General features: G+C 36.0%; 1 protein-coding gene across 1 annotated transcript; it reads right to left on the reverse strand.

The window, feature by feature from the left end:
- Nucleotides 1–863: 863 nt before the first annotated feature.
- LOC110462774 (carbohydrate sulfotransferase 11-like) lies at nucleotides 864–7264 on the reverse strand. The gene is made up of 2 exons (XM_021516931.1): nucleotides 6979–7264; nucleotides 864–1762 (listed from the first exon to the last, which is right to left on the reverse strand). Exons 1-2 carry the CDS (start codon nucleotides 7073–7075, stop codon nucleotides 864–866), a joined length of 996 nt encoding a protein of 331 aa, XP_021372606.1. The 5' UTR covers nucleotides 7076–7264.
- Nucleotides 7265–10715: the final 3451 nt, after the last annotated feature.

A 10715-nucleotide genomic window follows, 5' to 3' on the forward strand; every position in this document is an offset into this window, starting at 1 on the left:
CATTGATACATTTGTGACGAAGAAATCTCAAATGATACCATTGATACATTTGTGACGAAGAAATCTCAAATGATAACATTGATACATTTGTGACGGTGAAATCTCGAATGATACCATTGATACATTTGTGACGAAGAAATCTCAAATGATAACAGTGATACATTTGTGACGGTGAAATCTCAAATGATAACATTGATATATTTGTGACTTTGAAATTGGAAATGTTAATATTCCTACATTCACTTTTCACTTTCGTTATCAGTGTCGTCTGGAATGATAACATTTCCAACAAAATGGCCAGTTGTAACCTAAATGTAACCAATGATGATTAAAGAAATTGACCATATTAAACACGTTACCAGTGGAACCTATATGCTTTGTCAAGGCTCGCCGAAAACAGCATCCGATTACTAGGTCCGACCTTTTTTCATAAACGAACAACTGTGGTCCAACCGGTTCAACCGTTTGGGTCGCTATCAACGAAAGCGCCCTGTATAACATCCTCGATATCAAGTTACGCTCACTTTCGCTCTCTGCACCCTTGGAATATGTCAGAAAAATTGAAGGCACGCAGCTAGCTATTTGATTAGTGTCAGGTAAAAAGTCCTGACCAATCGCTAAGACTGTGCTTGTTCTTTGAAGATAACAAAGGAGCAATGCCAGACTTCAAAGCTAGTAAGTTTTACCGTTACGCGACCGCGAGATTATTTTGATGTTTATCAAAGGGTCAAACTTGTCTTCTCGTCTCATACACAAGGTGGCGCACACTGAGCCTTCAATTTTGATATGCCATATTCCAGGGGTGCAGAGAGCGAAAGTGAGCGGAACTCCTGGATATCGAGGATGTCTAGATAAAGATGTCACTAGGAGCTTATTCTCACCTTGAATTCACGTGTTGGAAATGACAAGGTCAAGCTGATGTACCCCTGTAACTGTAGAGCTTGCCATAGTTTTTCCATTAAAAGGATCTTGTCCGAGCAATCAATTTTGTACGTTTTATAATATTGCAAATGTGAGGAAATCCAGGCAAAGAGAGTATCGTTCAAACTTTTACCATTTATCATATTCATAATGGCCTGTCGTTTTGATTGAGTGATGTTGATGACATTCATCACGTGTTCAATATCAGCGGTGAGCGTCTCCTGTTTACAGAGAATTCCGTAATGTACGGTGCACGGGTTACACAGGCTTGTTACAGGTAAAGTGTGTGCATCCACAGTGCCTTTAGTCGCTATGTAATCTAAAACGTCCTGGAAAGACACATTGTATCCACAGTAACCGTTTCCCATCTTATAACGACCTTTATCTTTGACCCTTGCCAAGCCTTTCCCCCACGCACCCAGAAGAAAATACTTGTCAATAAAAGCTGAAAAGAGTCTTGTGTATGGATTTCTGGTCACAAGAACAATCTTCGTGGAATCTGATTTATGATTAAGAAGAGTAGAAAAATCCATTTCGTTTCGACCATGAACACGTTCTCTGTTGACGTGGAACATATTTCCGAGTTCGCCTTTGTACTCCAGAGCGGAAACAAGCGTCCCGATAAACGTACTTCCGGACTTCGGTGTTTTACAAAAGGCAATATTGTTGGTCTTGGCAAAAAAGAACCGGGGCGTTCTTCCTGTCACCCTCCTCATTGTGACGGTCGCACAGCTCTCGTATAGATCTGTAATTCTGTCGCGGTATATCTGGGAGGCATCGGGTCGTCTCATGTTGTCAACAAAGTATTTGAACCGTTTTTCCGTCATATATTCTTTTACATCTACAATAAAAATAAAAATAAATAATCTGTCATGGGAAATACATCAACAACAATTGCCCCCATCCTCTATATCCGAGGGCTTACGTATACGCTCACTGTCGCTCTCTCTGTACCCCTGGAATATAACTTAGCAAAATTAAAGGCACGCGGCTGGCTATTTGCTTTGTCTCAGGGATAGGCTGATACCGGCCTTTTGAAGATTGCAGACGAGCGACTCCCGACTTCAAAGCCAGCAAGTTTTACCGTTCATTCTGAACGCAAGCATATCTGCCTCTATATTCAGATCATAGTCCATATTACGAGACCGCAATATTCTTCGGATGTACATCAAGGGATCAACTCGTGTCACCACCATTACTACAAAACAAATTAAAACTTAAGAATTAAAAAATTCCATCAAAAAACTAATATCGTATATGTTACACATACATTTTTACCTTATTAACTTCGTCAGTTTTCGGTCCAGGCTACTAGCCTAAGGTAAAAACGCATGTAAAATACAGTTAAACGCTGTTGAAATTTACTTTAATACTTTCAACGACATTTTTCCTGCCAACACTTGGGGCAAAAAGAAACGCGCCGGTACACATACATTCTACCTGTGTTAGTTGGAGGATCGGTTATAAATGCCCTTTGGCCATGGCATTCACAGGGGGTAACACCTCTGAGGTAATTAGTTCACCTGTTAATTCACAAGTAGGTATATCGTAAGGTATATAAGAACTCCAGGTAATTACCATACCTTTTAATTAGCAGGTAATATGTTTAGTTGTGTAAACTTTGTATTACTATCTCTCAGCTGAAAGTTACAGTGTACATTGAATGTAGTTGATGCAGGCACGGAATTATATTTCCATGAATCAGGCTTGAATAAACATATATTGGTTGCTGTCATTACTTACACTGTTTTGTAGATAATATATACAGTAAATATGTAAACGGGGCGTGTCAGATTGTGTACACGTAATTAACAGGATATCGTATAAGTCGTGCTACTGTGACGTCACACATCACGTGACCTTGTACAGATTTCAAAATATGCATATATAGATGGGGAGTCACATGGCTATGGCCTGTCTATCATCTGAGTACCGAGAGAGAGGTATCGGTCACTACACACTATTGCATCAAATGACCGTAAACTATGAAATTATGAAAAATAGTGACCAAAACCCAAATTAACTTTAAGGAGCTCCTTAAACCGGCTTTTTCCTTATTTAATAAGATTTCTTAACTTAAGTAAAATCACATTTCATCAGAGACGTATATACTACACTCTGGCTTTATGTGTCTCTGGTTTCATGAAGCTTCCTCAACTTAAATCCTTCCTTAAATTTAAGGAATCCCTTAAATATTTAAGGCAACGTCAACCCAGACTTAAATCGCTAGGGAGGGAGCTCGAGCTCCTTAGATAGGTTAAGAAACGTTCATGAAACGCATTTTTCACAAAATCTTAGCTAAAGAATCCCTTAGCGATTTTAAGTTAAGGAACCATTCAAGTTAAGGAATGATGATGGTACCAGGTATCTCTATTTTATGCATGTCTGACTTATTGGTTTTCTGTCAGCCCAGAGCCTGTTCATGATACACACATTGAAATTATCTAGACTACATGAAAATAAACAACCTAATACAGATTTTCTGAAACATTAAGTTATCTTTGATAATAATGATAACATGAATCGCTTAAAGGTACATTTCAAAAATCAATTAAGTGCTGTTTTTGTTTGTAGTGAGATAGATATAAGAAATGTCACAACTGCAAATTATCTTTTGATGTTTTACTTTGTAATGCTTTAAGATATGATTCAATTTGAATACTTTTGTCATATAATTTGTCTGTGGTACATGTCGTAGCTGCAGATCTGTTTCGTGTTTGAAGGCGCGACATTTTACTACATTTTAGCTAGATTAGCTTGGCTGGTGTCATTAATGAAGAAGAACAGTTTAATGGTCTCTATGTATAACTCTTTTAATTCAAATTTTGTCCTAGTTTTCATGTTGACCGCTTCGAGTTTTCTATTGTTATAAATGGACGGGATGCCACAAGAAATATTAATTGTTATCATTTTATACTTATATTGAAAAAAGTAAATAGTAAAGGAAGCACGGTAGATGGGCTCGTGACCGAACGGTTGGGGGTTTGAGTCACGGCACGGCGTTGAGTTGTATTTTTGAGCAATATACTTTACTCCACTTGTTCCAGTCTACTCAGCTGTAAATGAGCACGTGGTTGGGTAGTGCTAGAACTGTAGAATGCTAGCTGTAAGTGCCTAAATGGCAGCACCGGCTGTATGCTCCTTATGGAGTTGAGAAAGATAGTGGCTGGTTGCAAAGGCCCTATAACCACGGATACTAATTTGTGAACCACTTTGAGACGACCTACGAACTCGGTTGTGGTAAAGCGGTATATAAGTACAAGATAACCGAAACATAATATATATAATATTGTCCTTTTCAGTAACAACAAGTAAAATTGGATTTATTATAAAATGAAATATATAGGCAGACAGGGTAATGTCTTCCTTTGCCAGTTTTGTGCTATTGCCATCAAGTAACCATTAATTATAATAAAGTAGGATGGAATTGAAGTGTTATTCATTGTTGAAACATTTGTCCACATATGTCACAGTTATCATTTATCTGGCCAGTTTTATCCTTAACAAAACAGAGACGTTTAAAGAATTACAGACGTCCGCATTTAGGATTGCTCATCAGCTTTTTGCATATTTGGCCATCACTAATGTGTGCTTACATTGCGGTGATCATCCAGATTTTGTCCGAAATAACTTATTTCTTTATTGCCTTTCCTTATGTTTTTGGTAACATAAATAAGATGGCTGTGATATTAAAGCAATCCTGATAAAACGTTTTCATTAAAAACCATTCTAGGCAAATAAATATCTAATAATGGGGCTAGACCCAAGGGTGCATCCAGGATTGTGTTGGTTTCTTTATGCCATGTTAGCACACGTGTTTGGTTGTATGGTTGGAATATCAAATACATGTATTTCAATGTTATAAACCTGTACTAAGGCCTAATGGGCGGGGCTGAACCATGAAAGTACTTGTACTTGTAGCCTAAGTGTATCCATATTTTCATGACCAGCAGTTACATAAATAGTTGGCTGTTTCTACCGTTTCCATGCACATGTAATGACCAAGAGACTAAGTCCTAAGGGATCAGCATAACTAGCAGGCTATCATAAAAACATGAGTGTAGTCTTCCGTTCATGCCAAGCCAGCACAGAAATGGTCCAAGGGTTTTAGGTCTGAACCGTTCCATGATTTGATCCAAACACTTAGTCCCCATGCCTATGCATCATAACTGTCTCTCCGTGGTTATTAGATGGGGAAATATAGGAAAGGTTTACTAAAATTGCAACAGCTTGTTGTAAGTGTTCTGTGTAATAAGAATCAATCAAATCAGAACATTATTAATGTGTTTTTTAAAATAATTTTAGGAGCTTAAGTTCTGTTTTATATTCCCGAATATTCATGTCCCCTCATGATCAATGTAAGTATTATATGTACCAAGTATCATTGAAATTGGTGAAGCATGTGCTCTTTACTAGTGCAAACCATGCTTTTAAAGGGGCATAACTTCATCCAATTTCCATACTCTATTCACACACCCTTAATTTAAGACTATATATTCCCCATTCAAAACCAAACAAAATCTACATTGGCCATCTTGGTCTTTGGGAAAAGAGGTCATGGGGGTTTTCACACATGTGATCATTTGCTACAATGCCACAATATCAAAATTATAAAAATAACTCTGTTTATAGAACAGAAGATATAGCCATGATTATTTATGCAACCAGTAATTTCAAAGCTTTGAAACCTTAAAAGTAATTGCATTATTATATAATGTAAAAACACTAGGAGGAATTCCTGTTTGTTTGGTATTCTATCTGAAAAATTAGCTCGTGTCCATTGTGTAAACACAGCCATAGCCTTTTATATTTGAGTATTAGTCCTTAATTGACATAAGAATTTAAAAAAAAACCTATTGCATATCTGTATGACAATGAATATTACCAAGTGCAAGTTCAGTTTGAACTTCTGGCTCCTGAGATCATCTCATAGTGGTAACAGACAAATAGACGGAGAGACGGACAGAGGACAGATAGACAGATGGACATCATGATTATAAATATAGTAACCTATTGCACGCAAACCCCAAATTAATTTTGACCAACTTTGCTTCATAATGTTATAACAAAATGTTCACTAATTAAGATAAACATAATTTGGCCTTATAATTAATCTTTGACCAGATTTCCTTGAACTTTGGTAAGTTGACCTCTATTTGATTTAACATAAGTATTTTAGAAAAAATAAACTGTGTCTTCAATCAAAATGCGTCCGATTTCCTAAAAATTTAGCAGGACTTTTCAGAAACACATGTTACCAGTGGTCATAAAAAGTATCGACAACATCGAAACATTGAAATAAGGAGAAGTTTCATATCTCCACGAGTAATAAAATTATGGAATGATATTTCATCAATAAATAGAGTTGATTAAATCTATTCACCGCTTTGTAACCACCTATCGGTAGCATGATCAATTCATTATCATGGGTTGTCAGTATGGGAATAGTTGGGAACGACTTGAAAAGAACTTGAGAACGGATTTTCCCACTTAGGAATGTATTTTCTGAAAGAAAATAAAAATAAAAACCGTCCGCTTGCGCCAAGTGACGTCCTGTACCGTAAATAGTTTCCACACAAAAATGATCCGCGTAGGAAAATAGTCCGTAGTAAACAAATCAATATAAGGTTATGAACACATATTTTGAGCTGAAACATTTTGAAAATTCCTTATCATCTTTTGAAACATGTTACGTAGAAATGTCTTTTTAAAAAGAAATCAATACTTTAATGTTTTAATTCAAATAAACACACTCTATATTAAAACAGATTTGTTTATAGTTAACCTCGATATATTGCCGAGTCCATACCTGGATATATCGCCAATTGTTCCAGGTTTCACCTAAAATACCACCAACTCTCTTCAAAGTATAGGTTTTTTCCCCCGTAACGATTCCTTCATATTTATATCTATCTCAATTTATTGCCAAACCCCTTTATTACGCCAAAAATATTGCTGGACAAATATTGGCAGTATACCGAGGTTTAACTGTATGTATACTGTTAATTTAACCGTATTTCTTAAAGTCGAAAACTGAGTTACATTGTATGGACTTACTGTTTAGTCGACCTGGGTATGATATCAGAAACCAGCACATCACCAGACCTAGTACTCCACTAACTATTAAGCTCACGAAGAATTGCCTTTTGTTCATTGTCCGCGCTATGTTGCGTATGTCTATATAAGCTGAGTTTATCTGACAACGTTCATAATCAAAGAACCTGGTAAACAGATGAATGTCAACTGAATAGTAACGTACTCCAGACAGGGTTGGATCCAAACACACAAAAACAAAGAAAAGAAAAGACAAAAATAGTACGTGATTAACACTTATAATCAAACACAATAAGTCAACCCGTTAGTAAGTTGCGTTATGATATCCTCGCAAAACTGGCTAGCTGTTCTGCTATCGATTTAATGTATACATATATATACACGTAAGTGGGTGTCGCTAATATGTTGGGACGCTCATTTTACCTGTAGTTTACCATGTGACATATCATCAGGAAACCTTTCACCCCTAGGTAACTTTAGTAGCCTCTACCATACATTGATCTGGATGAGTCCATTATGATCTACAGTGGTGAAAGGGTTAACAAGTCAGCCAGCCACGTATACACCGGTGATAAATATATGTAAACGAACGAGGTTATACAGAACGGTATGGTTGATGAGGTCCCAAGCGAATGGCGGCTGGTTATCATTTTAATCCTCTGCTGTCAGCTAAAAACGGGGTAAATAAATTCTGACAAGAGCATGGACATTTGAATTACATTAATGTTTAAAAGTTAAGGTGAAAAAGTAAATTATACATAAATTACAAATTAGAGTAATAAGTGTTTACCACATTAATGTGAGAAATAATTATTAGAAAGTATATTCAGTTCATATATTTAAGTACGGGTAGATAATAAAAATAATTCTCTATCATATCTTTAATATTTCTCAATCATTATAGAGTATCTGTTGGTTTATCCGGTGATGGTCTAGTGGGCAAGACTCGAAAGATTTGATAGTTCTTGATAATAATTATCATCTCCAGTGACAGGCTGTTGCAGATGTCAACAGTTCTGTGACAAAATGAATTCTTTCTCGTGTTTAGACGCGTTCTATCCTTGTATAGTTTATACTCATGACCCCTTGTAACAGTATTTTTCTTCTTTTGTGACATGAACTTGGACACCTCGAATTCGGGATCATATTTCCCTGTCATTATTTAAAAAAAAAAAATCAATCATGTCTCTCCCGACGCGTCTGTAAACCAATGTTGGGAGCTGCAACACCTCAAGTCTCATTGGGTAGGACAGGTCTACCATAACCGGTATCAATTGAGTTGCTCTTCTCTGGACGTTTTCAATGGCTTCTATATGTTTTATCAGGTGCGGGCTCCAAACTTGGTTGGCATATTCAAGATGAGGTCTTACGAGTCCTTTGTACAGAGCTTTGAATGTATTATGGTCCATATATTCCATAGTTCTCCTAATTACACCCATATTCGAATTTGCTTTATTGATTGTTTTCAAGTATATGTACATCAAATGACAGTTTGTTATCAACTGTTACATCCATATCTTTTCCGTTTGCGGTAAACGGAAGTTCCTTACCATCTTCTAGGTTGTACGTGAAGGTAATGCTATCGGGTTTCCTATTATCATGGCTTTGCATTTGTCCGGATGGAAGTGGAGTAGCCACTTGTTATTGCCTTTAGCAAAACTTCCTGTAGAGCCTGGCAGACCTGGTTGTTAGATATTGCCCGGTACATTTTTGTATCGTCAGCGAATAGGTATGTTCTTGTTTCTATGCTTGTTATTTCCGGTAGGTCATTAATATAAAACACAAACAGGATTGATCCAAGAACAGATCCCTGTGGAATGCCACTACTGATATCTTTCCAAACTGACGTTTCTCCGTTGACCGTTTTCCGTTATTTCCGGCTGTGAAGAAAAACATTGATACACCTGGTAATATGTCCCGTTAATCCATACATACTCATTTTATGGACGAGTCTTCGATAGGGGACTTTATCAAAAGCCTCCATGAAATCGAAATAAAGCACATCAACACATCTTCCCTCGTCAAGAAATTCCATCCATACATCAATCACTTGTATAAGTTGTAGTACGGTGGATCTTCCTTGGACGAATCCAAATTGGCTTTTTCCCGAAGAGTTTGTTATTTTGCATGTGATTCATAATTGTATATTTACATTTGCATGGCATTGTCACTATATAGCCTCTTTGAAAGCTGTGTCGTTGATGGGACTTTAATTACCATGCAGCACGAGACACAATTCTTAGCGTATTAATACAACACTGACCGGAACTACAATATCAAATATAAATAAACATGACGGCTGTTGAAATATCGCTGGACATTGTGAGACTTGACAATGTAATTGTAAATTTATGAGCAAAAGAAAAAAGAAAAAAACAAACTTTTATTACAACAAAAACAAGACCAAGGTCTGCAATATCGTACAAAATGCACATCGGTTGAAATCACCAATGCCGGCAATGAAAACAATTTCAACTCATGCATTGTTCTCTTTTATGTGTGTCAGTCCATGTGCATGTGTGTGTCACGATGTAAGGGTGTGACCATGGTTGTGAATGCATTGTCTTCTCTTTCAATAGTGTTGCATTGTACGTGTATTGTTCGTTATTTCTGTAACTCTTCATTTCTGGAGGAAATAATAATAGACCTACTGACACATGTTACAGACCACTGATATAGTCACAGCACAGATAAACCTTTCAGACATTTGTAACGGCTTGTTCTCAGTTCCCCCACTTTTTAAAATAACATGAGGGGAAAGATGTTGTTAGAAGGATTATAGTCTGTTTCTAAGTAGTGCTGACAGTATTTACCTGTGTGTCTAAGGTGGTGTTCTATCTAAGCTAGAAAATGATCAACTTTAATTTAACAATACATCATATAAGATTTTCAGATTTCTAATTACAAATATTAAAATTTAAGATATTTCAATATTAATTATATTTATATAAAATATATACATTAATTATTTCCATTTTGTAGTCCTTGTGCTACTGATGACATATGAAAATATGAAATGTGTTATTTTATTTTGGAATAATTTTGTACTTTAAACATGTTATTAAAATTGTATAATAAATAGTTATAAAATGCAACTTAATATTGTAACATTTGATAAGATGCCTAAATACCTAGTAAGAATGGTAATGTGTGACTAAGAGTGTGGTGTTTAACAGTTGATGATTAAACTTTAAAAAACAAAAATCATCTTAATTCCTAGATGTTTGAAGTATATTAATATAACTATTATAAAAATAATTCAATATCTATAATGATCCAAGCTATCATTTCCATCCTGGTGAGCTAGAAGTGATCACAGCCTATGCTCATTAGTAAGATAATGATGAGTTTTAACCATTATCTAAGCACACCATGAGAACCGGACGATGGACTTTATGGAGTACGTGAACGCAGAATCACATCTCTTACATCTGGGAAAGATTACAACAAAAATGTGTGACACTTGAATGTCAGACTGTAGTGAATATTTGCGATAGTAACAGTTCTTTTTTTTTTGCTTGGCCTTTTATTTTTTTATTAAGACGCAACAATCCAACATATTTTGCATTTCGGCATCGTTTGTTGGTGTTTAAATGATAAATAAAATTGCTAGTGCCAATTGGAGGGTAAAACAATTATTAAATATCATTTAAAATGTTGTCTTATCTACAAAGCGTAGCTGGTCTGTACATCTACATCTGTGCACTAAAATGTTCGATTGATTTGAAAAATGTTTCATT

This window comes from Mizuhopecten yessoensis, unplaced genomic scaffold, assembly GCF_002113885.1.
Source record: "Mizuhopecten yessoensis strain PY_sf001 unplaced genomic scaffold, ASM211388v2 scaffold1471, whole genome shotgun sequence".
Classification (NCBI taxonomy): Eukaryota; Metazoa; Mollusca; class Bivalvia; order Pectinida; family Pectinidae; genus Mizuhopecten; species Mizuhopecten yessoensis.

Excerpts from the sequence above, each read along its gene's own strand:
- LOC110462774 (XM_021516931.1), bottom strand. The coding sequence starts at position 7,075 with ATGAACAAAAGGCAATTCTTCGTGAGCTTAATAGTTAGTGGAGTACTA. Across the intron at positions 1,763-6,978 it reads ATACCCAGGTCGACTAAACA|ATGTAAAAGAATATATGACG; the intron begins GTAAGTCCATAC and ends TTTTTATTGTAG.